At 37.1% G+C, this 26,951-nt stretch overlaps 1 protein-coding gene across 3 annotated transcripts in view; it reads left to right on the top strand.

The window, feature by feature from the left end:
• LOC121876289 (microtubule-associated protein RP/EB family member 1-like) overlaps window positions 1–26,951 on the top strand; it is a 44,639-nt gene that overhangs the window by 3,873 nt on the left and 13,815 nt on the right. For 2 of the 3 annotated variants that reach the window (XM_042381332.1, XM_042381333.1), the window contains exons 2-8: window positions 3,988–4,157; window positions 5,378–5,484; window positions 5,939–5,998; window positions 6,542–6,698; window positions 10,073–10,170; window positions 14,339–14,488; window positions 23,801–23,857. In XM_042381332.1, the coding sequence (XP_042237266.1) occupies window positions 3,998–4,157; window positions 5,378–5,484; window positions 5,939–5,998; window positions 6,542–6,698; window positions 10,073–10,170; window positions 14,339–14,488; window positions 23,801–23,857 (789 nt within the window). In that variant the 5' untranslated portion in view covers window positions 3,988–3,997. The remainder of the gene's footprint in view (window positions 1–3,987; window positions 4,158–5,377; window positions 5,485–5,938; window positions 5,999–6,541; window positions 6,699–10,072; window positions 10,171–14,338; window positions 14,489–23,800; window positions 23,858–26,951) is intronic. The other variant, XM_042381334.1, reaches the window with a different exon arrangement.

Genomic DNA, 26,951 nt, shown 5'->3' with positions numbered 1-26,951 from the left:
TACTTCACTGGAAACGAATGTAAACATAGAACTAATTACTGTATTGGTGGACTAGCCGATCAGCTGATGTGCACAACAAAACATGTTTGTCGTAAGGATTTAGTTAATCGCAGTTTTGTTCGTTAATCGAACTGAAAATTCTTATGGGAGCTAATTTGTTGACCGAAATTTCGGTAATCGGACCGTTCGTTAACCGAGGGACCACTGTAGACATCTAAGAAGGGCAATACTGTAGTAGTACAGTATCATTTCCAATTGATTTTAACATGTCTGACACATTGAGTGGGTTCACTTTATGATTGGTGGTCAGAATTGATAAATCCAAGATGGTCACCAATGATTAGAAATTTGACAAAGAACTCAATATAAACTATAATTCCTTACCTTTACAATGAGCATGTCATCAGTACATGTACAGTATACGTATTCATCAGGAGGACTCGAAATATCTGCCAGTTATGGGGACACAATTCCAGCCCTTACTAAAGGATGCTGTGAAAAGCCATCAGTCCTGCTTGTGCAGCTAGTAGCATATGGCTGAACCTCAGACAGATTAGGGCTCTCATAAAGAAAATTTTAGTCCGATTACTCCCTGGGAAACAAGGGGGACGTTGCAGGGGTGCTCGGGCTGTTCAACCGGGAGTGAACTCGTAACAATGGTTTTAAATTAGACAAATTTAGATTTAGGCGCGAAATAGAGTAGTGGATGAGTGGAACAAGATACCAAACATCATCATTAACTCGAATACGCTGGATAGCTTCAAACATAGGTTGGGTGGATATATGAGCAATAGGGGTTGGGTGTAAATGGGACAGCCCAGTATGGGCGAATAGGCCCGCTGCAATTTCCTCCATTCTTATGTTCTTCTCTCTTCTTATGATGAACATGAGGGAGGGGTGAATTTGCCTGTGCTGAAGTTGAGACTCCATCATTAACCCTCCCTGTCTGTGTATGTGTCTGTTGGAAGTGTCTTCTGAAGCAAGACATGTTACTATGAGGGACAATTTTTGTTTTTGTCTGTGTTTCTGTATCAATAGAAGACTGTAGAGGTGTGAGTGACAGATCATTCTCATCAATGGGAATGAATTGATTTCTCGGCTGTGTCTTATTTATTGCATTTGGATTAAAAGGAAAAATTAACACTTAAGGAAACCCTCTTTAATACTATGGAGACTCATTAATTGTTCAAATGTTGCTTTAATTACCCTTGGGACATCCTAGGAACCAAGAGAGCTAGGATAGTGAAATTGTTGGCTAGAATGGGATTTTCTCTTCTCAATAAGCACATTATTATTTATTGTCAATTATTGTTGGAAATAAAAATGGGATCCAACGTTTAAGATGGCCCCCAGAATATCTTAAGATGGTCTTCATCAATTGCATCAAAATGTTTAGAAATACCCAACTTTTTAAACAGAGCTTCATAGAAACAAAATTTGTATTGATTTATTGTTTTTTATGAAAACAGAGGCATTTTCATATTCTTTATATTGCATTGTCATTTCATAAGCAAAATCAGTATGGCTTAACACCGTGATGATGAACAACAATTTTGAGCAAATACTGTACTGTATGTAGAAGCAGTGTATTTAGGTTCAGGCCATCAGCAATTTATTATGAGAGCTGAACAACTCACAAAGTTGTGGGGTGAGTAGTTTGATGAGAATGTTTCATCACTGCTCCAGTTTTTTAGCCAAGAGACAACCTTTTCTTGACAGTAGCACCAGGCATCAATCTCTACAACTTTGTAACAAAATATATAGCAGTTGAGAAAGTCAAATGGCAGCTTTTGCAATAATGCTATGAAAGGTTCATACACCAATAAAAAAATAAGTGGAACCTTCCCAGATTCAATACACCCTGTAGTTCAGCCAGGAACTCTATGCCCACTACCAAACCAGAAATGTGTACTGTGAGATTACTAGAGTTTGGGCATTGCCTGGCAGAAGTTGGTGTGTGGACCCCAGGGATTCAGTGTGTGGAAGCTTGGAGTCATGTATGGAGGATTTCGTAGTAAAGCGCCCAGCCATCACTCAGGTGTTTCGATCTATCCTTGACACTTGACCTCTATTAAAGACACAAGCATAGTGCTGTTCAACTCAACATGATCTTGAAATTGCTCCCAGAAAGAGGAATGTCTGTGATTGAAACACTTCAGCCTGATCTAATCTCATGTAGTTCCCTGTTTGAGGGTAATTCTCCCACCAAACTTGACAAACATACAGTACAGTACTTTGTTGCTTGATTTTAAGGCCTATCTGCAACTTGCGGACTATCAATTTTCCAACAATCCTTGTTGTTAACTTTATGTCCAGAATGCATCAACTCCCCAAATTTCCAGCATTCAAAAATTTTGGTGAGGTTATAGGAAAAGTACTAACAAATTCATTTGTTTACAGTGCTGAACAAATGTATATAGTGTTTGATAGCTTCAAAGACATATCAGTCAAGGAATTGGAACAGATTTGTTGGGCAGATCAAGCAGGACCAGTAGACCTAGCAGTTATCACTGAAAGTGTGTCACTTCCTGTCAAAGCAGATAAGTTTGGGCTTCTTGTAATATAATAAAAGCAGTTCACGACTACAGTATTCTAGTGGTGACAAAGGATAGAATGGTGTACTTACAGGGAGTCCCCAGGTTACGAATGGGCTTCTTTCCTGAGGACGTTCTAAAGTCGGATTTGTACGTAAGTCGGAACACATGCTATGTGCATACCGTATTTACAGAACAATGTTTAAAATCCCACTATATCATCTAGAATTACTTGATTTAAGACAAAGGAAAAATTTGAATGACAAAATACAGTACAGTATAATGAAGGTAAAAAGTAAGTCATCAGGTAAATAAAATAATATAAATTTCAAGCTTAAACTCGTTCGTAAATAGGGGACCCCCTGTATATCTTTTATTTCTGCATAGCATAATCACGGGTTCAGGCACACAATCATTTTCACGTACGTACAATTGTACATGTACTGTACTGCATTACCTTTGTGTATTCATTGTTTCAATACAGTATATAGGCTACTGAATGTGGCATTTTATAAAAAAATGAAGATTGGTTACATTTTAATCTAGGGTTTACTATAATTATACAAGATTTACAGTACAGTATGCCTGAAAAAATCTACTTCAGTTATATAATAAAGTTCTGTACTTTACATGTGTGACTAGTGTACCTGTACTTTGTTTTTCATCAGCATTGCTTTAGGACACAGCCAGAAATGAAATACAGTACAGTACAGTACTGTTCTGTAGTGGACTCTAATGTACAGTATTGTTCTAGAAATCATATTGTCAGTCTATTCCTTATCTATGCATTTGCATACCATTTCTAATTATGATTTGTAGATTAAATCAGGTGGAACTGAAAAATTAATAACATATTGGTCAAGGAATTTTAATAGGGTGGATGTACACTCGGTAAAAAAGTATCTCAGGATGGGTTCAATGAATTTGGAACTCAACAATCATGTTGTCTCGCTAGGGTTGGTAGGCATGATAGTGAGACATTTCCTACCTATAATGGTAAGCTTAATTTAGTTATTTCATTTGAAATATAAAATTTGTTCATTGCAATATGATTGGTGAGTAACAGTAAGCATCATGGGTCATTATCAAAAACCTTCCTTTGTGGTGTTATTTGGTTTTGCACAAGAATTGTAAAGAAGGTTTTTACTGAGTGTACTGTAGCGTGGCTTGGTGTGCTAGGGAAGCAGGGTGAACGGTATACCCCAAAATGGGGCAATAAAGCACACTAACTTGTATAAGAAGGATGAAAGGTAAATTCCACTCCCCGTAGGAATTTTGTATTGTGATAACAGCCAGATTACTGGCTCGTCAGAAACTCCGATTTCAAGATTAATCCTTTATTTTGCTGGTAGGCCTACCCTTTCAGACATTCCTGACATTCTATCATATATTTCCTTTGCTCAGATTACCATTTAAGGTAGTAAATGGTTTATGTGTTTTCTTCATTTTACAGAACTTTAACTATGGCAGTAAATGTATTTTCAACAAGTGCAACCACGGAAAACTTGAGTCGTCATGACATGCTCAACTGGGTCAATGACTGCCTCCAGTCTTCATATACTAAAGTGGAAGAGTTGTGCACTGGAGCAGCATACTGCCAGTTTCTGGACATGCTCTTTCCAGGTAAGTTGCTGTTTCGGTCTTTATTTATTTTATTTGCCGGTATTTATTATTCTTTCATTTACTGTAGTTTTGTGCATAGTTAGGGTTCCAAGAATTTTTTTTTTTTTTGGGGGGGAATAGCCCACCCGGGTACAGGTCATCGACCCACAACGGGGCCTAGGGAACAGTTTGTATGAGTATGGAAACACAGAAGAAGGCAGAGCATTCCACAGGTTGGCTGTGTGAGGAAAGAAGGATGTACTATAACGGGTTATTCTAGTGTGTCTGGCAGCTACAGAGAAACGGTGGGCACCGTGGGCAAGACTAGTGTTACGAGCCCACAGCTTTGTTGGTGGTACACAGGAAGCCAAATTTACCGAACATTGCCCGTTAAGGTACCTGTAAAAGAGAGAGAGTTAAGCAACAGTGCGGTGAAGAGAAATGGAAGAGAAATTATCAACTAAAGAAGGAGAGTCAAAAAGACAAAATGCCTTTGATTCCACCCTATCTAACAGTTTGACAGAAGAGCCACCCCAGATATGAGAGTAGTACTCCAAGTTAGGACAAATGAATCCCTTATATACTTGAAGCAACTGCTCAGGAGTGAAGTAGCTACGACATCTGTACAGCATTCCCAGCTTTTGGGAGGCATCTTTAGCAATGATGTGGATGTGTGGCTTCCATGACATATTAGAGGAAATGGTGAGGCCTAGCATATCTATTTGAGAACTTGGTAGAATGATTGCATCCTGAAATGAGATTGGTTGGAGATCATCTAATTTGGAAAGTGTAATTGGTAAATAACGAGTTTTAACACTACAGTATTGAATTTAATTAATGTGGCGCAGTGCTATAATTTGATCCCAGACTCAACCTATTACTGTATTGTAGTATCTGCAACAGAGCATTAATTATAGCTGTACTTGTTGATGGTGGCTTTTAGAAGTAAGGGGTCAGGGTCAAAACTTACCTCATAAATGGCAGTTTGTTTGTTTACAGCATTTACACTGATTTTTAATAGATAGTGTCCCTCCTTTAGACTGCTTGTAGGCAACTGGACAAGGCTGTTGCTGCCTTAATTCATTTAGATTTCATTCTTAAATGTTATTTGTCATTTTTGTAGTTTTTATTTCATATTTTGCAAATAATTTGTATAATATAGTTTTGTCACACACACTTATGTTTCTTTTACCTGTCATGTATTGTAAAACAACCTAACAATACCTGTCATACTTCTGCAGGGTCCATCATGCTGAAGAAAGTCAAGTTCAATACAAATTTGGAGCATGAATATATCAACAACTTCAAGATCTTGCAGTATGCCTTCAAAAAACTACAAGTAGACAAGGCAGGTAACTTTTGTTATGTACAGTACAGTATGTAGATACTGGTCCACAATGAGTGATATGTCATAGCTTGCTGAACAACCTAAGGCAGATCCAAATAATCCTATGATAATCCAAGTGATTGTACAGTGATCCAAAAGATGATACTGTATAGTATTCTAAATGAAACATTAGTGATATTAATTATCTTAGAGAATCTTATGGATGCATAATGATACAGTTGATTTGAAAATGTTACTTGTGCAATTCTCACATGACATTTCCCCCCCATCTAGAGGCATCTGCTTTTATTGATCCACTCATTGCAAAAGTGGAAACAAAGAAATTATAAACGATAGATTATAGAAAAAAATAAGATATGGAATTAATTAGGTATTGTAAATAAAAGAAAAATATTGGAAACTCCAAATTTTACTGTAGAAATACCTTTACCTGATTATTTTTTCTCCTTTTCAGATTGTACCTGTTGATAAACTGATAAAGGGAAAGTTCCAAGATAACTTTGAATTCCTTCAGGTAATAAATTTTATGTTGAGTTATAGTGGATTTAGTTTGTCTAGAATTTTTTTGAAAATGATTTGCAAGGATTTAAATGAGTATCGACCTTAATTATCATCAAGTGAGACTGGATTCTTAACTTAAAAAACACAAATGGTAGAAGCTGGTAGCTGGGACAAATATAAGAATCCCCACATGTCATTTTTTATTATTATTATTTCTTTACAATATTTAATGGGCTTCTATACTTGTGAGTCATGTATGAATCAACCAAGTCTAGATTAGTTAACCCCAGCTGGCACTTAGACAATAGTGGTTTGAAGTAATCAATTGAGTGTTCAGATCCCTGCATGTTACAAGTGTTGTGCTAAAATGAAGACATTGAAACAGAGGTCATAATCAATTGACTGATGGACAATGATATTAATGTCACATACGCTATGAGTGATGTGCAAACCACCAGCCAAATTTGTTTGCTGGTACTGTAGTTGAATATTGGTTTATGAGCATGTATTACATATGATGAATCATTGTGTAGTCATTGTTACTCATCTTTCACAGTGGTTCAAGAAGTTCTTTGATGCTAATTATGGAGGGCAAGAATATGATGCCCTCGGAGCACGACAAGGGGAGCCTATGTTTGGTAGGGGTGGTCCAGCTAGAAAACCAACTGCTCCTGCTAATACTTTTCGACCTATGGCGCGTCCAGCTGCTGGAGGTTAGTGTGTTATTATTGTCTATGTTTATTAAGGTTTCATTGCTTTTATTATAGTCTTTTGTCAGTTCACATTTACATTCTGATATCAAGTTATACCCATTCACTCAGTATTGCACAAATAATTTAATGTATGTATAGATAGCTTAGATTTGCCATTGTAAGGACTATATGTTGTAGCAGATGTGTCCAGACATTATACAGTAATCCCTTGAGAAGATTCTGTTGTGTTCAGTTGATCTCAGGTGTCTCAAGCTATTCCTCCCACCACATCAGTAATCATCCTACACACCACCACCACATCACCTCAAATACACCCCCTAACACACACACACACCCAAAAAAAATATTGATACAGCACTAAGGTTAGTGGGATTCAGAGTGTCATGGTGATATAAATACAGGGGTCCCCACTACTGTATAGGTAAGTTTTGCGGTCAAATTTCACTTATGCACCGGTCTTTGTTTGGATATTAAAATTATGTCTTCCCCATGTTATTTGATGAGTTTCGAACGAATTTGTTATTTATTTCTGCCAGAAATCAATAGTTTTTTAGATCCCCCTCCCCCTCACTCTTAACGATTTTTGTTTTCGAGTAAATCACATAAATAAAATACCAACCAACAAAACCAAACCTAACCTAACACAACACTATTTTTCTGATGAAACTCTGCAATTGACGTAAAATAATCTCTTATCACAATGTCGGCACAGCTCTTTCCACCTGTTCTGTCATATCTGGTTATTCTGGTACTGAAAAATCAAATCTCCGCTCTCAACGCACTCACGCATTGTTTATTGGCTAAGACAAAAAGCTCTTGCCCAATTATAAGTCTCCTATCACTATAGCCAATAAGAAACTCCCACACCACCCCCTGCACATGTGCTGTAGACGCTTAAGAAGCCAACACGGAGGTAAGGAGCACTGCGTGATGGGTGGTCAGACCTTCTCTGTGAGACGTAAACAATAAATGGCGACACTTGTGACTGACCAAATCTAATAACATTGAAAAATTAATATCTCGGTTATCCTTAATTTCCGGTGGAAATACCACAGAAGTAAAAGGGTCTTAGAATTGTCTAAATATTACGAAAAACATATTAATAACAGAGAGAGAAAGACCGGTGCATGACAGAAATTTCACCAGTTTTACCAATATACATAGCTAATAAATATAGGAAAAAATTTATTTATACTGTACATCAATTGTTTCATATGTACGTCATCTGCATCATCCACTGTTTTATACCAAGTTGTGTGTACCCAAATAAGACTAATGAGCAGTGTTAAAAGCACGTAATATAATGTAAAAATAACCATAATAAGTAATGAAAGTGCCCTACAAGTGATAAGTTTCTACCATGCCAAAATACATCATTCACTTCTCACAAGACTGAATGCTAATGCCACTGTTGTTTGTTAAATAACCACAATTCGCAGGAAAGTTATTTCAATATACAAATGTACCTTATGAATAAAGAAAATATATACAGTACCGGTACTGTACAGTCTAGTAATATAAAGATATAAGATAAGAAAAAATAGTGTCAGGGTATATTGTGTTTTTGAGAATATTGAGTCTAGAAATCACCATAACACACATGTGCTTGTTAGCTGTGAGAAGGCTGAGCATGTGCCATTGTTACATAAGAAATGATAAAAGTTATGGAAATATTTCAATGCTCTATTGCAATTTAGAAATAAAGAAAAACTATAAAATAACCACATTAAGAGTGGGAAGTAAATCATGTAGGGAGGCGGGACAACCGCACCCATGACCCCGTTAACACGACAATATGAGATTTCACTAATTCTCATATAATTTAAGTTCATTTGGTACTGTACTGGGTTAATAAAATATTATCATAAAATAATCAATTCTTCTGAAAAAATCTGACACCCAACCCCAGTTGAGTTATTGTGTTGAATTAAATTCCTGATGCTTGTTTACATGGCAGACCAGCTGTCATCAACCTCCATCTGAGCAGTGTTGCCAGTGCTATCATGTATCACTCAAAGGTAACAAATAATGTTGTTATGAATGTATCCCCAGATCAAATACTATACAACACAGTATGTTATAATGAACCCATTGAATGCTGAGAGTTCAAGGGGTATTACTGTTCATGTTGGGATGCATATTCACCTAATTACAGTACATTATTTCTTATGTGAAAAATTTCTCATCATAAAACATTTCATAATAAATTACTTTTCTATGGAAAACATCTGGACATATAATGAGGATCCCCTACAGTGGGATATCAGTGTCGTGGTAATAGGGTAGTGGCGTATCAGAGCGTTCCACCAATGACTTTCTTTAATGATGGAGATGTAGGAGTGATTGCTTTATGTGTTTTGATGTAAATATCACCTCATGCTGAATGATTTGGGGGTGTTGGAGGATACCAAAAGCTTCGGTCATCAATCGGTCATCAGCCTTTATTATGAGAAGTCTCCTGTCTTTGGACTCGTTCAGAAAATGGGATTTATGGATTATTCCTTCATTTCTAGTGTTGTAGTTATGAAAATTTTATGGAAGGGTTACAGTCTTTAAAATTTGCCCTTATATAAAAATTCCATTTACTGAATCCTGTTTTCCCATTGATTTTCATTAAATACTGTAATTGGAGCTTCACTCTTATATGGCAGTGGTGTGGCCAGATGTTGTGGAATAGGAGTTACTGGGAGAGTGAAATAGGGGCTCTAGGATCATGTGCTTACCCCTGTGATTCTTCATCTAATTCAGGCTGTAATAACATGGCAGTAGAAGCACCTGCCTCCCCCTCAGAATTGTCATCATCTGCTACACTACTCCCATTCCTGTGTCGACATCTCTGTTTCTCCACAGATCCCATTTCCATTCACGTCAATCAAAAAAGCTCTTAAACTTTCACTTTATTAGTTTTAAGTAATTTTATTATCATTACTTCTTGTGCTTTTTGTATTTTTGTTTTTATATGCAGTAATTTGTGTTTAGTAGGCTGTATATTGGAGGTTGACCAGGAAGCTAACTAATTTTTCCCATACTGTATTATTGTTTGACTTGGAAAAAAAAAGAATCATAGAGGCAAAACTGATATTCCTCTATTTGTAAATTTTATGATGGTAGACTTCCCTGAAGTTTATGTCCATGAATTGTGGAGAACTTGTAGTTTGATCGGATAAATTATGTATATTGGAGACCTCAAATGTGTTGATATAAAAAAAATATAAACTAAGACTCAAAAGGGGGTAAGGGAAATAAACTGCTTTGGAACTAACACTTAATATTACTGGTTTTTTCTGCCTTTACATTAATATTTTAGGAAAACTGATGGTATGTATAGAGTGCTATAGTAAAAGGATTGTGAATAATAATTCTTTTACTTACAGGGGCTCGTCAAACTCCTTCCCGTATTGCCTCCAGACCAGCTGTTAGTACTCGCTCTCCAGGTGGTAATAATGCACAAGTGGAGGAGCTCTCTGGTCAGGTGTGTTGCCCATTATTTCAGTAAATAGAGATTTTGTGTGTGTTTTGATGATAATGGTTTATTGAAAGAGCATGGCAGCCAAAAGGCTGAAAATTTACAATAAGCAGAGATGATAAAAGTTACATAAGGTGAAAATAGGGAATGGGTCACTTGATTGACAAAAGCTTCAATACAAAAAGAGAAGTAACAAGTAACATGAAATGAACATAAAAATTCACTATAAATATGGAAGCAATCTCATTGGTTTCAGGGCAGTCGGTCTTGTAAACTGTCTGGTGAGTTGATAGTGTTGCCTTCCCACAGTATATCAGGTTTCACGTCTAGTTGTAGTCCTGGTCTCCAGCTGGTCATAATCTACACATTTACACATCCATCACGTGGTTCTAGTAGCCTAGGTCTCTGGGCTCACAGGGCGTTGAGAGGGTTCTTGTTTCTCATCTGCAATTGTTTGGAATTTTCGTTCCTCTCCTGGCCTTGACTTCACATCTGGTGTTAATGTGGTGGTGGGTGGTGAGGGCTGGAGGGGCCGTGACCACTGACCACGAGGCATTGACTTGTCACTGTCTAACACAGTGGTTCCCAAAAAATTTCACTGCACCCTCCCCCTCCCATTAGTTTTTTACCAAAGCCTCATCCCCCCCCCCTCCCCCTCCCATTTTTAAAATAAATTTAATCAACTTTTAATGAATTTAACACCTTCTACTGGCATTTATATTACTGTACTTTCAAGAACAAGTAACTCGTGCAGATAGGGAAGATTGCAATATACTAAAAAAAATATTCTTATACAAATATATTGAAAATTCCCTAATAAAGAAAAAGAATGTTAGTATACGTACATGTTTTTCGCATGGACCTCCCCTGCTCCCTCTCCCAGTTTTGGAACCACTTATTTCCACACACCCCAACACTGAGATCCTCTTCCTAGGGGATTTCAATGTACATCACAGAGAGTGGCTTGGCTCTGCAAGGGATGACCCAGGTGGAGCTGAGGCACTCTCTTTTTTCCTTCTAATGATTTGGAACAAAGAATCAAACACCCTACACGCGTTCCTGATCGACACGATCAACTTGCTAACATTCTTGATCTTTCTTTTACCTCTAACCCCTCACACTATTCATACTCAATTTCTGCCCCCTTAGGGTCTTCTGATCACAACCTTATTTCTATTAAATCAAACTGGGCACGACCACCTCCCCCACCCCCCTCTAAACGTCAACTATGGCACTATCAGAGGGCAAGCTGGCAATCCTTGTGAGAATTCTTCACCGACTTTCCTTGGGATGAATGTTGCTTTTCCACTCGGGATGCCTCGGTATGTGCTGACAGCATTGCTGGGGTTATACAGGGCGGTATGAGTGCATTTATCCCATCTTCTACCAAAACTTTCACATTACAATCATGGTTTGATCACTCCTGCTCTCTTGCTTGCAGGGTGAGAGATAGGGCATATCGAGCTATGAAACTATCTCCTTCTCCTATTACCCACACCTATTTCATTACTTCTAGGAATCGTTGTAAGGCTATTCTTCATAGGGCCAAGCGGAATTTTGTTAAAAGAAAGACCGCTGTCCTGACTAATTCTTCCTCTAGTAAATCCTTTTGGTCCTTAACTAAAAACATCTGTAACAACTTCTGCACTCCTTCTTTTCCTCTCCTCTTCTGACCCGATAACTCTATAGCCAACTCTCCCCCTGACAAAGCCAACCTCTTTGGCACTTTATTCTCCTCTAACTCCACCTTAGACGATTCCCACTCTATCCCTCCTACCCCTGCACCTCCTACTGAACCTATGCACTTTCCTATAATCTCCACTCGCAGGGTTGCCGGTGTGTTATCCAGGTTGGATGTGAGTAAGGCGCATGGACGGGACGGACTACCCCCTCGTGTTCTCAGGGAGTGTGCTGAAGTCCTGGCCCCTTTGCTTGTTCGCCTCTTTCGCCTCTGCCTCAAAACCCAAACTTTTGGAAGCATGCCTTGGTTCAGCCCATCCCGAAGAAGGGTAACCATTCTAATCCTTCTAACTATCGCCCCATTGCCTTAACTTCATCCATCTCTAAGATTTTCGAAACTATCTTGAACTCCCATTTCTCCGTCACCTTGAACACCTTTCTCTTTTGTCGGATCACCAGTATGGCTTTCGCCAGGCGAGATCAACTTGTGATCTGCTCTCCTATTGCACCCATCTCCAAAGCATTTGACAGGGTATGGCACAAGTCATTGCTATCTAAACTTCCCTCTTTTGGTTTCTCTCCCCCACTTTGTTTTCTCATCTCTAGCTTCCTTGAGAACCGATCCATGGCAGTTGTTGTCGAGGGATTGATCTCTCACTCTTTCTCTACCAGTAGTGGTGCCCCACAGGGTTCTGTTCTTTCACCTACTCTCTTCCTTCTTTTTATTAATGATTTACTTCACACTACAACTAATTCTATCCATTCTTATACTGATGATTCTACTCTTCACTCTTCTTCACATTTTCCCCTTCCTCCTAACTCTCAAACTAGATCTGTTTCTAGAGCTGATCATTACTTCTATCAATGCGGATCTGTGCAACATCTCTGAATGGGGAGATACAAACTTGGTTAAGTTCAATAGTAATAAAACTCAATATTTACCAATTACACTTTGTAAATTAGACCATCTCCCACCAATTACATTTGAGGATGCTATCGTCCTGCCAAATTCTGAAATAAATATGTTAGTCCTCACCATTTCTTCCAATATGTCCTGGAAATCACACATCCTTAGTATAGCTAAAGCTGCCTCCCGAAAGTTGGGAATGCTGTACAGATGCCGTAGCTACTTCACTCCTGAGCAGTTGCTCCAAGTATATAAGGGATTCATTCGTCCTAACTTGGAGTACTGCTCTCATATCTGGGGTGGCTCTTCTTCTGTCCAACTATTAGATAGGGTGGAATCAAAGGCATTTCATCTTATTAACTCTCCTCCTTTAGTCGACAATCTCTCTTCCCTTTCTCTTCGCCGCAATGTTGCTTCACTCTCTCTCTCTTTTACAGGTACTTTAACGGGCAATGTTCGGTGGATTTGGCATCCTGTGTACCACCGGCAAGGCCGTGGGCTCGTAACACACGTCTTGCCCGCAGTGCCCACCGTTTCTCTGTGGATGTCGGTCACACGAGAATAACCCGTTAAAGTACATCCTTCTTTCCTCACACAGCCAAACTGTGGAATGCTCTGCCTTCTTCTGTGTTTCCATACTTATACAATCTGTCTTACTTTAAAAAGCTGGTCTTCCGGCATCTTCGTGGTGTAGATTAACACAATATAACCTTTTTGTTCTCTATTTTCAATTTCTTTCTGTTCTTTTTTTTTTTGCCCCCAGGCCCCGTTGTGGGTCGTTTGACCTGTGCCCGGGTGGGCTAATTCCCGTAAAAAAAAAAATATCATTTGGTCATCAGTCTTTGCAGCACGTAGTACATCTTCATCCCATGGAGGCTGAAGATGGTTTGTGTTTGTCATTGTACTCTTAAACCAGGAGTACTGCTATTTCAAATTTAAGGCCTTGTTGTGGAAGGTGAAGTACCAGAGTAGAGCATATCTTCCCTACCTATTCCCTAGTGTCAGGCAGCTCTCGTAATATGACCTGCTGCTGACTGGGGAACAGAGATGTACCTTCCGTTCCCCACTTACGTAAGTCATGCTGATTTATTGACTAATTTGGGTGTAATTATCACTTCTTCCTGCCCATCACATTGTTCCCTTTTATTTTTATGTAATTTTGGTGTAGCAGTTGTTAATACCTTATAGGATTTGTAATATGTATGTGCAAATTATTCTGTGATATAAGTTTGTAAAATGTATAGGAACTCCTGTACAGTTCCCTGCTGACCTGCTAATCCACAGGTAACCTACAGTCTGAAAGTTGGATATTTTAGTGAGTGTGGGTCAAACACTGCCAGTAATGTCTTTGTGAGTATACCTATGGGCAAGTACTGTACCTTTGATCCATGAAGATATCAAACGTACCTCTGCTTTTGTGGGTGTATTGGTATGTTCTAGAGACCTGTGATGTACTGTATATTAAAAATTATAAATTCATACAGACTTGTATCTTACTGGTGCTGTGGTGTGGGACCAGGATTCAAGTGTGCACAACCATCATATGTATACAGTATTAAGAATTTAATATTTGTCTTATTTTCTCAGCTGATGGATTTGAGACTGACTGTTTCGGGACTGGAGAAGGAACGTGATTTTTATTTCGGTAAACTTCGAGAGATTGAGGTTTTGTGTCAAGACGAGGGTGAGAACAATGAATTAATCGGAAAAATCCTGGATATCTTGTATGCCACAGAGGTAGGTGATAAAGTTTGTGCATCATTGTACATCAGGCAGCTTCTCTAGGTAAGGACGCCCTCTGGATTTTACATTAAGTGATGAATATTAATTTTTTTATAATAAATTCAGCTTTGCAACATAAACGACAATGGATCGTACATTCCAGTGTAGTAAAACCTGCTTGTACTGAAACTCCAACCTATGTGTATTACAGGTATATAATCATGCTTTTTATATATTACTCCTGGCATTTTTATATATACAGTACTGTATAGTGTGTTGTTATATTGGTGAGAGCTCACATGCAAAGGGAAACTGGTTGGATCATGAGGTTAGGGTCTTGAATTCCCTTGAGAGAGATAGTTGGTTGTGCACAAGATTTCTTAGCAGTTAGATTAAAAAAAAGTACTTTGGTTGAATAGCATCCGGTAACCTTTCCTATACGGTATTTTAGGTGGTGGGGGGGGGGGGTTATTGCTCTCATTTGTGTTTTAAGACATAATATAAATAATGTAATTAAACAACAGAAAGTTGTATTTACTAGCTACAGCACTAGAAATTGTGAAAATGCAGTACTGTACAGAACTTTCAGGGCAGTGATCTTCACAGTTACCACCACATTAGAACCTCAATTACTGTACCATTACCAGTAGAAGTTTGTTATCAACGCATACATCATTGCTCGCTCTAAGTTATAATAAATAGTTCACATGACTTTTTTGGGGAGAAAGTTTTCCTTGTCATTATATTGTTTACAAGCTTGTCAACCATATTGTAATTACTCACTGAAATTTACATCTAGACATGGAAACTCATTGTAATAACTCGTGGCAGGAGGGACAGTGGTGTTTGGTTTCCATTTTAATACTCATTATAAAAAAATTCACTGTTTATTGCCTTAATTCTGTTGTGTAGGATATTCTTGAGTAGTTATGAGGAAAGCCTTTAGAGTTGACCAAGATATTTATTTCTTAATTGCAGTAATTTTGTCTGTTACTGAAGTAAGCTATCCACAAACCTAAATTCATCAGTTTGGCATGTGGAGGTTAGGTTAAAGAATTCATTAACTTTTGGTCTTTTTAAACTAGACGCACTATTGAATAAGATTTAACACACTCAATTTTGAAATTTTATTTATTTGTATATTTATTTTTTCACTCGTGATAATGGATAATGTCGTTTGTTTATGCACCACTTCACTTGTTTTCAGACAGTCCCGGTCTACTAATGACTATAATATTCTCACAGGGAAATAATCTATCACTAATTATATCAGTATGTGTGAGTGTGTGTGTGCGCGGGCGTGCATGTGCGTAACTATAGGGATGAGGTTTTGGTCTCATCATTATGGCTTAATGGAAATTAATTCACATGGGTAAAATATTATGTTTTATGTAAGACAGTCATAACTAAATTATACCTAAATTAGATTTGGATTAAGCAATGATGCTCATTTACAGCTTATAGTACAACTATCCTCATGATCAACCTTATATACATAACACTTAGAATGGAAAAATGGGTACAGGTGTCCATCTTATAGTGCAGTTGACATGATCCAGATATGTGGAATAAGGTGAAAGAATATCTGCCTGAAAGCTTTTTTGGACAAAAAGAATAAAGATGAGCTTCATTGTAGAGGTATTCATTTCATACTTGAAGTAGCACTGTAGTACACTCAGTGTACACCGTCCTACAATTTGCGTGATGCCTTGAGACTGAATGGGGGAGAGAGGCAGTGTCCAATACCCCAAAAAGTGATACAAAAGAAGACACCTTTTGCCAAAGCACTTGTTCACCCATGCATTCAAATTTCAACTTCCTAGCTCAAACTTTGATGAGGTATTGCAAGGACAAGAAAGAAACAAAAACTACAGCTTACAAATATTTAAAATTAAAAAAAATTGCCCAAGATTTTAATTTGCGAATGAAAACCCCTTAACTGTTTTGTTTTTCCTTCACTATTTATGCGATTTTTTATTTAGTAATACTTTAATGAAAATATGCTAATGCTTTTTCTTTTTTATTACAGTAAATCTTCTCAATAATGGAATAGTTGGTGTAAAGAAGTTCCAGTTAATGAATTTTGTTACTTGCTCAGACACTTTCAATAATCGGAGATTTACTCTAAATATCGGAAAATTTTTGTATACGTGAACAATTTTCCATTAAGTTTTTACGACACAATATCACATCCCCTTAAAATATAAAATGCTACAGTAAACTAATGTATTGTACAATTATATTCCCATTAGCTGGATTCTTCGATCCCCAGAACTTTCCATTACCTGAAAAATTAAATTTTAGCGTCCGTGAAAAAAGTATCAGTTCTGGGCATTTGAATGAATTTCTGGGCGATTGAATCATGCGCCAACTTGTGCTGAGCGCAGGGGTGGGTAGGGTCAGAATGCTCATGTGCTATAATTGGTTACTAGTGTCATGTGACTGCATGGGATGCCTATGATTGGCTGATGTATCTTGCAGCCTATCTCTTCAAACTCTAGCATCATGACGCTCTTAGTTCATTGTCCACTGCTATTTTATAAGCTTGTTCACTCGCTCATAGCTTTTTTCACATACAACCTGTATTGTGCAGTACTGAACATTGCTGTACCAGGATACAATTGGGCAAGAATACTGTTAAAGCAGTGTTAAGACATAAAAAAATTATTATTGTTATTAATATATAGTACTGTACTGTACATTCAGTAGGTATGAAAGAATTGTACATAACAGAGTGGACAGTGTATGCCTACTGTAGGGTAGTGTGTAGAAGATGTATGTACAGTACATGTACAATCCCTCCTTCATGGAGTGAAAGGGGAGGAGAGTGACAGTTAGCAACACCAGCTATGGTAAATGGTACAGGACAAAGGCAGGCCATCCTATATCATCATATCACCATTTGGCCTGCCTGCATCACAAGCTCAAGGTGACTCCATCTGCTGGTGAGTACAGTATAGTGTACATTACTGTATATAGTAGTTCAGTATATTTTGTTTATTTACAATACTGTACTGTATAATATACAGTACATGTACAGTAGTGTTTACATAAATAAATACCGCTATGTGTCTGTCCAACTGTAGTTAATCCTCCATAACAGTGGTGCTCCATACCAGATGGATAGTTTTGACGCGTAAATATTCACCAATGATTGAAAAAATTCCGTACGTGTGATTTTATTCGAGGATAAAACAATTTGCCTCGATACCTGTAAATTTCTCAGACCCGGAGATGCTCTGCGTCAATTGTTCTGACTACAGGATATTTCTGTACAGTATTCCCAAATTATATACAGGAAGTATTGTATCATGCCAAATACACATATACACAGAACCTTTTTCAGACCTCCCCAAACCTCAATTTTGGCTCATTTTTATAACAATAACACACTAATATAGTACAGTATTGAAATACAATTTTAATTCTTCTTTAAGAAATGAAACATTAAAGACATATATAATGTTCTTAAAACTAAAGGTGATATGATCCAGTACTGTAGGTACAGTATAGATCCGACCAGTGAGGAATAGGTTAAAGTGATGTAAACAGTTCTTATGGCACCACTTTTTCTTACTTCAACACTAATTACATTACATGTATCAAAACACTTTTTAACAAATTATAACTCTACTTAAGTCTGAACAACTGCTTTCTGGAATGCAGTTGTTCAGACTCGAGATGACTCGTGTCATGAGTGAATGAGGTAATGGTGGCCTGTGCTAGCATTGGTCCTAAAAATTACATATATGTGGTAATATGCAGTTTGTGTGCATATAATTGTAAGGAGAGACAAGTGATGGGGGAGAGGTGAGGGTGAGGGGTAATGAAGCGTCTCTGGGCGTGTGTCCTGCAAACGACTCGTTGGGTGGTCGCCGGGTGGCCACCTCGTACAGTAGTGAAAAGGGATGACCATTCACTCATTACAGTGACAGGTCAGGAAAACTTTGCTCAGGTATGTTTAGTTAAGGGCGAATTATTAGACATGATAAGAAAACCTTAAGGAGAAAATTTTCATGAGCAATGTGGTATAATAATTTCATACTAATATACAGATGATCATAAGTAAACTTAGATGCTCTGTAAATAGTCTGAATAGATGCTAATTGCTATGGTATATGCTGTGTTTAGTAGTGATGTATTTATAATGTAGTATTTAGGTATTGGCCAGTTAGAAAAAAATAATGATTACTTTTTTTTTGTGAACTTGTGAAGCGTGACAAATTATATTAGGGATATAGATGCCCCAAAACACATGAGAAGAGAAATTATTGTGTGGGGATTTAGCAGCATCTAGAATTTTACTGTGGTTGGCAAGGGCTTTTTCTATTAACAAATAGAGGTTTAAGGAAGATATACCATAAGTACTATAATGTAGAGCTCAAGGTTAAAAATAAGTACCTGTACTGTACAGTCTATAAGCTGTGCAGTACTTAAAACATTCATTATACTGTGCAAGTATTGAAAAAATTAAAAAGAGAAGTGTAATGGAACAGTCCCCATGATACCACACCTGGTCTTGACACTCCCCTAGCAACACTGCTCCACTTAGCAAAGTAAATATGTGTATGAAGTTTTAACCCATACAAGGTTTTCATATGCAGGTGTGTGTGTGTACGTAGGAATGTGTTACCCAAAATATTAGTTTTTTTAATAGAGATCGAACACATAAGGTTAAGATAAACCAAGTGTATGCTGTACAGTGCTTAGAAAACCAAAGACATGTATTATACTATATAAAAATATTATGTAGTAATTGAGCAGTCACCCCTGATGCTGTACCTGACCTCAACACAGGTGCATGTACTGTAGCGAGGTAACTATTGGGGTTTTGATATTGACTGTGTGTGTGTGTGGGGGGTTTGTGTATGAGTGAGTGTGTGTGTATGTGCATATATGAGAAAGAGTGAGTAAGTGGGTGAGTGATATGCCAAAAACACCATAATTGTTGGGGGGTGTAAGGTGCAATGTGTATTCTATAAAAATGGTTTCAGTAATATAAAATTGTGAACATGTCATGAAAGAAAGACTGGCTTTCTTGGTACTGTTCAAAATGTCAGCAGTGAAATGCCCTTTCCCCACAGGCATTGTTTGGATAATAATTTTTTAACATTTATAATTATACAGCTTGTAAACAGAACTGAAGCACCATCTTTTCTCATTATTTCTGTACTTTAATATGCATGAAAACTAACAGAAGGAAGGTAAATTTGTCACACAATATTGGTTTGTTAGTTATTGAATAAAACAGGTGGTATCAGAGTCAGGTGGCATCATGTCATCTCAGTAATCATGACTCCCTCACTGACTTGAGCTCTGGTGTGCATGATGAATGTGACTTTTCGTTCATCGAATTTTTTTGCATTTACCCGAGATAAAAATTTTTTATTAAATTTTTAGTTCATTGGTTCATATATATAATTAATCATTTATGCCAACAGCATTTATACTCCTATATTCCCCCCCCCCCCTCTTGGTTTCTTACATAAACCTTATTGGGTGGAGAGAGAAGAGGATGTTTTACTCATTTCTCTTCCTTGTTCCAAAAAGGAGGGAGGAGAGGGCAGATAAAGAATCCAGGTTTCATGAAGAATTCAAGTGAAAAAGAGAGTAATTTGATCAATTTAATAAGTATTCATTGATGTTTTTTTGACCCAGAACATATCCCGTCAAATCTGATTGATGTGATTAATTTGTAATTCATTCTCTCTACAAGTTGGACCATCTGTCTAAACCCAACCCCCACAGATTCTCCCCTCTTCCCTGAGAATACTGATTCATTATAGAACTCAGTGTCTTGGAGAAATTAAAAAAAATATTAAAGAAGTAAATCTGTAAAGTGTTTCAAAAGTTACACGTGAGAACATGCAGCACTTACTGAGGAAATGCACAACTGCCAGTGGGAAGAATGTACATTTTGTGCCAATCGATGTTTGACTCCTCTAATTTTGAACACTGCCTATCATTGTGTGTTTACTCCACGTTGTCTTTCTTTCAGCCAAATTGTTTTTTCTTTTTTTTGGGGGGGGTGTGATTTCTGCTCTAATATCTGGAAAAGGTTTGCAAGCATTAGTGCTGGGAAATTATCAAGGAGAGAATCACTGGATGTAAAACTGCAAATGTTGAGGGGGGGTTGAGACAGGTGAGCATCTTGTGGGTAAAGCATCATGCTAGGTCATGTCCAACAGTATTAGTATTTATTAATGACACGGGGAGGTTGTCAGAAGTCGCATCAGAATTAAGAATCTGTTGAGAGAGACTGCAGCATGGAGATGCTGCCAACAGGTAATGATGGTCAACCCACACAAGCATGGGAAATGGCCATAAAATGTTGATGATGTATACAGTAATGTTATTGTAATAAAAATTAAACTTTTTTAGGAAATGTACCATCTGTATAATTACTATTTTTGCTTTATTGATACTCCAGTGGAGCCCTCCCTTATATGTTCCTCGTGTGTAAGAAAACAGCCAGGAATGTATCATCATGTGCACAGTGATATAATTTCTTTTTTGTGCAGGATTAGCTATTGCTTACTATATATAGGTGTATATATACTGTACAGCAAACCTGCCTAAGAACCTGATCAGTTTTTGCAAGTCCTGTCCCTTATTCTATCCTCTCATATACTGTACGTACTTAAAATAATACAGTACAGTATGTTAAATATATCATACCATTCTTGGCCATCAAATCCACCAGCTGTTAAGATGCTTTAGTAAATCTATCCAATACATACAGTATTGGTAACCAGAGTGTACCCACCCACCGTACAGCCACACCAGCTTCCGTAAGTTAAACACCTTAATATTTCCTCTAAGAATTTATGAGAATTTTTTGTACTAAACACCGGTATTTCATGTACGTATTACTATTTTCTATACACTGCTAATATTTTATTTTATAAGAGTAAATAATGGGAAAAATACAGGAACCGTATTACATTATAGAGAAGGCAGTCATGAGCAATTTTTTCTAAATCTCTTATTTCATATTAATAACAAAGCAAGTTCAATTAAGTTTCATTATCTGCACACACACATATAAACCAGTACAGTATTGTACATTTTGCTGCAGGGAGAATAGGTATAAAATATAGTACGGTATTTCCTCTTAAAATCCTCTCCGGGTGCTATTGTTATATTGGTCCACTGGATATAAACAATGTCGGTCAGCTGTAACATCCATTGCTAGTATACTAAGTTGTGATGTACTGTATATGGAAAACAAAATGCAGTTGTATTATTCCATGTTGTTTCTCTTTATTTGTATACAGTACACCAATTAACTTTAGCAGAAGTATTGAAAGATGAAGGATAAAAAAGTGTAGGTTGGCTGTCATATTGTCTGCAGCTGTGAGCATGGTTTAGTAACTTACATTGATGGGCAACTTTTTTAAAATGAATGCAATGTCACATACCTCAAACTGATATAGCATCAATTATACTTCATCCTAAATATCTGTCGATAATGTATCTCGCGCTTTCTTGGTGGTGGTGTTTAGACTTTCAGCTGCGTGATCTTTTCAACCTCATTGTTTTTGCTGGTTTAATTACCTTACTCGTATTTTCACAAAATTCACTTTTGGTTCTTAGAGACATGTTGTCGCAAGAAAAATAATTAATTTGCAAATGAACAGGTAGGTTGAAGGAAGTGGAGGATGAGTTCAGCTGGTTGGTGTATGGTCTGCAGCTATTACCATCTCAGAACAAAAACAATCTTGGAGATTCATGATGTTTGATTAACCATACTAGTAATACTGTATAGTTTATCCATGGTGGCTGCTTTGGCTCCATTTACTTTTTTTCTTTTGCGTGTGGTTGTATCTTATTTGCTATGAGCATAAACCCTACTGTAGAAAATATATACAGTACTCTACAGTATATAGTGATTATGGAGATGTGTTCTGGCTGTATATCAATAGCTCTTTAATAAAATAGTGCTTAGAGGAAATATTAGTGAGTTTAACCTAGGTTAAGTCCTTTAACCCTTAAGGTTCTAGCAGGAACATGTTTTCCCGGCTTTTTCACTGTGGTAGTGGAAAAAGGTATTTCCAGTGAGTTATTAATAGCCCTTATAGTCGGCTTGCTGGTTCTTGTTGGGATGGGAAATAAGGGATGGAAGGGGGTCCCCCCAGGACTGGGAGTTCAGTTGAATAAGGAGAACCATGTTGGGTGAACATATTCCACCTTGTGGCGAGATGCTGCCACATACTCTGCAGGCCACAGCAGTCAGCTCAGTTGGCCCAGCACTTAAGAAAATTTTATGCCTCGCGAAATCCAGAAAAAAAATTTGTTGCATATATTGATAGTGATGCTGAAGAGGAAGATTTAGTAGTTTGTCAAAATGTGCAAATAAATAAATAAGAAAAACATTATACTGCATAAGTCAAACTGCAGTTGCCTTAGTCACCCTGAGATTCTACACCATGTATTGCAAGACGTACAGTATGTGGTGTACAGAAGTGAGATCATAATTTTTGTAGTCCATGAACTAAGTTGTTTCCTTCTAGAAAAGAACATTATAAATTTTAAAAATTTTCTTTTCTTTTGATATATGCTGTCTATAAGAGTGGATAAGCTTACACTCCATAGCACTTTGAGGGTTACACGCTGTCACCAAGTCTCATTGTGTTTTATTCCCAATATCTGTGTTACATTGCCATCTTTATACCAAGCTAGCATAAAGAAAGAAGTGCAAGTACTCAAGCCCCATTTTAAGGTAAGTTGAATTTCTATATAATGTACCCTGTACTGTACAATGTTTATTACCACATGAAAAATGCGTTTTGATGGTCGGGAATGGGGGTTAAAAGAAAATCTCCCTTTAATGGAATCCCTCCCAATAACGGACAGGGCATGTATGAATTAGCTCAGTATTGGAAGGGTATACTGTATATACTGTACTCTCTCTCTCCTTTTTAAGTTTTGAGTTTTATGTTTCATTTGTAATAATTGGCTCTTGTACAAGAGAAATGAAGTATACATTGTAAAGAATGTTGGTTGAAGAAGGATATTTAGAGTATGGTTTTATTTAGTATGCAAGCACAGTGTGTTGTACATATATACAGCTTACAAAGGGAACCATACTACACACACAACTTAGGAAAATAGCGTAATCGTGCATGGCCGTTATCACACTCACTGTGAGGTAGCTTATTGGTGTGAGATACTGTATATAGTGTGCCGAGTGGTGCCACAGCTACTCATGAACTTGTTCCATTACTGTTTCTTCATTTAAGAAATTATAGGGAGTAAATGGGTATTGGGTTACTTTTATATGTAATGATTTAAACTGCTATGAATATTCCAACATTTTTTCCTCAGGAGAGTTCTGCAGAGAATCCAGACAGCTTTACTGAGAACATCCCTGACAAAATACAGGCATGTTAAACTTGCATTTGCAAAACACATTGGGTGGTCTTGCAGGTCAGATACAAATAAGAAGCTCTATCCTCAAGTCATGCAAACAATAATTACTTTTTCAAAAAGCTTTTTGAATGCTTCTGAGCTTTTAAAATTACTGTACTTAACATCTATTTGTAAAGTCATCTTAAATGCTTCTAAAATGCTTTCATTAACAGCACATATTATGATTGGTGATTGAAAATATATCCTTAAGAAACTTTAATTACCTAAAGTTTCTAACTTGCATTACTTGTGTAATTTTTAATGTTTTGAAAGGATTTGTTCACTTATGTCAACTTAAGTTATCATATTAATGGAAGATGCCAGTGACCTGCCAGTCTTGTTCAACACAGTTTTTCCTTTATTTTGAAAGTAGTTTGGCACCTGTGTCTTGGGTGAATGCACTTGTGGAATGAGTCACAGGAACAGGTGTATTTAACACTACTTATAGTCTAACGTTGTACTAACTAACTCACTACAGCATTGTATGTTATCAGGTAGCTTTGAGGAGTAGAAATATTGAACAAAACAGTTTTAAGGGAGATCTGTAGTACATTAGAAAATCAATCTTCATATTTACAAAAGCTACACTTTACATATTAATTGGAAAGGTTATGTATATATTCATTCAATTGGTTTTACTAATCATGCATTCACTATCTTAACTTTTTAAAGCTCTTTATTGCTACTGATAAATTTGCAGTTGGTGCCACACACACACACACTACAGTTTTTCTCTTTATTTTCAAAGTGTGTGTTTTCAGGAGTATCTGGGTTAGCTTGAAATTCTCTAATGTATCCTCTTCCTAACATAAACAAACTCTCACTTATAAAACACGAGTAATATCATAATGACAACACACATGGCATAGGGACGCACACACTGGCCAGAAGGACTTGTTTGGGGGGAGGGGTGAATGAAGATGCAGTGCTTTGGCATAATGGTATGAACTACTGTACAGCCGTCCTGGTGTATTGTCCTTGAATGAACTAAATGTTGTTGTACCACATCTAGCCAAAGCAATTATCAGGAAGCAAATTGTAAGAGAACGTGCTCAAGAGTGTCACCTATTCATACGATAAGTGTTGTAAGTTCTGATAATGATGGAACACGTGAAGGATTCTCTGTATTGGTGTGTAGATTTCAATGACTTTTCTCTCTTATAAACACAGTGATTAGTTCAGATTAAAAATTTGTCTTTGCTAAGGGGATCTGTATTTTATTCTGAGAAAAACTGTCATTTTTAAAGAATCTGTTGCACTTTTGTAGAATAGTGATAGGTTTACCATCGTTGTCTCTCTAAATTGGAGAATGGTAATAGCACGCTGGTACTGGCACCTGTATATAAGTACTGAAGGGTCCTCTTGTAAGAGAGTTATATTGTGACTCCAAGGTACAGCTCATGAAGGATAACAGTTCTTGACAGACCTCATTATGGAAAAAGAAGTGTGGCTGCAGATATATCTCTTGTGATTTTTTGAGAAGCTGCTCTGTTACAAAAAGTTAACGAGTTAAAACCTTAAGTTAACATCTGTAAAGCCATAACTACGTCACGCCTACCGGGACTTTCTTCACAGGCAAGTAAAAAACGTGAAGGCTTTGTGAGAAAAGGTACAAGTAAGTGTTGCTGACTATAATTTGCTGTTATGGAAGTTTGATTCTAGTCCATTATGTAGATGTTGCTCTATGGAATTTTCAGTGAGGTCTGATTACGGTGACATTTTTGTCCTTATGTAGCGTGGATATTGACAGGTTTATAGAACAGGGCACACAAGCATACTCATAAAGTACAAGGGGGTCTTTGATATATGCCTGTTACAAATGTGAAAATTCACGTATGTGTGATGACACCATTACTACCAGAAATTCGTAATACAGTGTATGTGAAAAATATCACCCTTATGCAGTTAAGCATGTGATAACATGTTCTACACCACTTCGGCCACATGGCAAAACTATGCATCAGTTGTTATGCTCCAGCCACTTATCAGCTGTGTGTGCCGGCTCATTGACAAGTGTCAACGACCAGGGCTGACATGACGGTGTAGAGTGGTTGGTCAATCAGTATTACATTGTATTGCATTAGGATTTTGTGTGAATTTCATAGAACTGGTGAGGATGGGTCTGGGAGCACTACTCTATAGGTTGAGGCACACAACCTTATTTTTTACATAAAGTAATAGTTTCTTATATGCCATTACAGTTTCTGCAAACTTTTTTCTGGAATGCTTCCCTCACATATCGAGGACCCCCTGCAATACTTCTATTATACAATACTATGATAAAATGAATGATTCCTCACATGGGATCAAGTAACCATGCCATTCAGAGGTACTCTTAAACAACTTCATTACAGTTTCTTTCATTCATCACATATGATCAACTCTTCATTGCCTTTTTCAATTACAAATCTCTACCTTAGTTTGTGTTCTTTCACTCATCATCAAGAAGCTTACTTTTTTTCTTTCTTTTTTTATTCATATTGTATCTGTATCTACCAAATTGATTTCATGATTGATGTTTAGGGGAAGGGGGGGGTTGTAACTCATAGATCCTCTCAGGAATGAATATAGTCTGTTTGTGATATTTTCCTGGCCACCTTACATTTCATTATGAATATCCACAACATTTTTTGATGAGCTAACTTTGTTTTCAACAGTAACTTTTGAATCTGTTTACTTTATTTTGATTTACTGTTTAATATCAATGTAAAATTGAAACTGGGCGGTGAGCATGACTTTATTATCATCTTAAGTTAGTGGGTTTGTTTTTAAAGGATAAAACTTTTAAGCTGGATGGCCCGACAGTTATCACTTGTATTTTGATTATGGGACTATTCTTTTAGGTAGATTATAAGCAAAAAATTAATTAGTCATTGACATTGTATGCGTGATTAGAATACTGAGACGAGACAAAAAACATTTATTTTTAGTATTGAACAAACGCCAATTTTAAATTCTTACCCCAATCAGACTTATGGTTCAGAAGTTAAAAACTTTGTTTTAGGGGGGTTACTGGATACTGTACTGTACCACTGAATTCAAAATGCTATAACTCACCCTTAATTTT

Source organism: Homarus americanus, unplaced genomic scaffold, assembly GCF_018991925.1.
Source record: "Homarus americanus isolate GMGI-L3 unplaced genomic scaffold, GMGI_Hamer_2.0 scaffold34921, whole genome shotgun sequence".
Taxonomy (NCBI): domain Eukaryota; kingdom Metazoa; phylum Arthropoda; class Malacostraca; order Decapoda; family Nephropidae; genus Homarus; species Homarus americanus.
The sequence above is the reverse complement of the archived record's forward strand: the minus strand, read 5'-3'. Positions and strand labels throughout refer to the sequence as shown.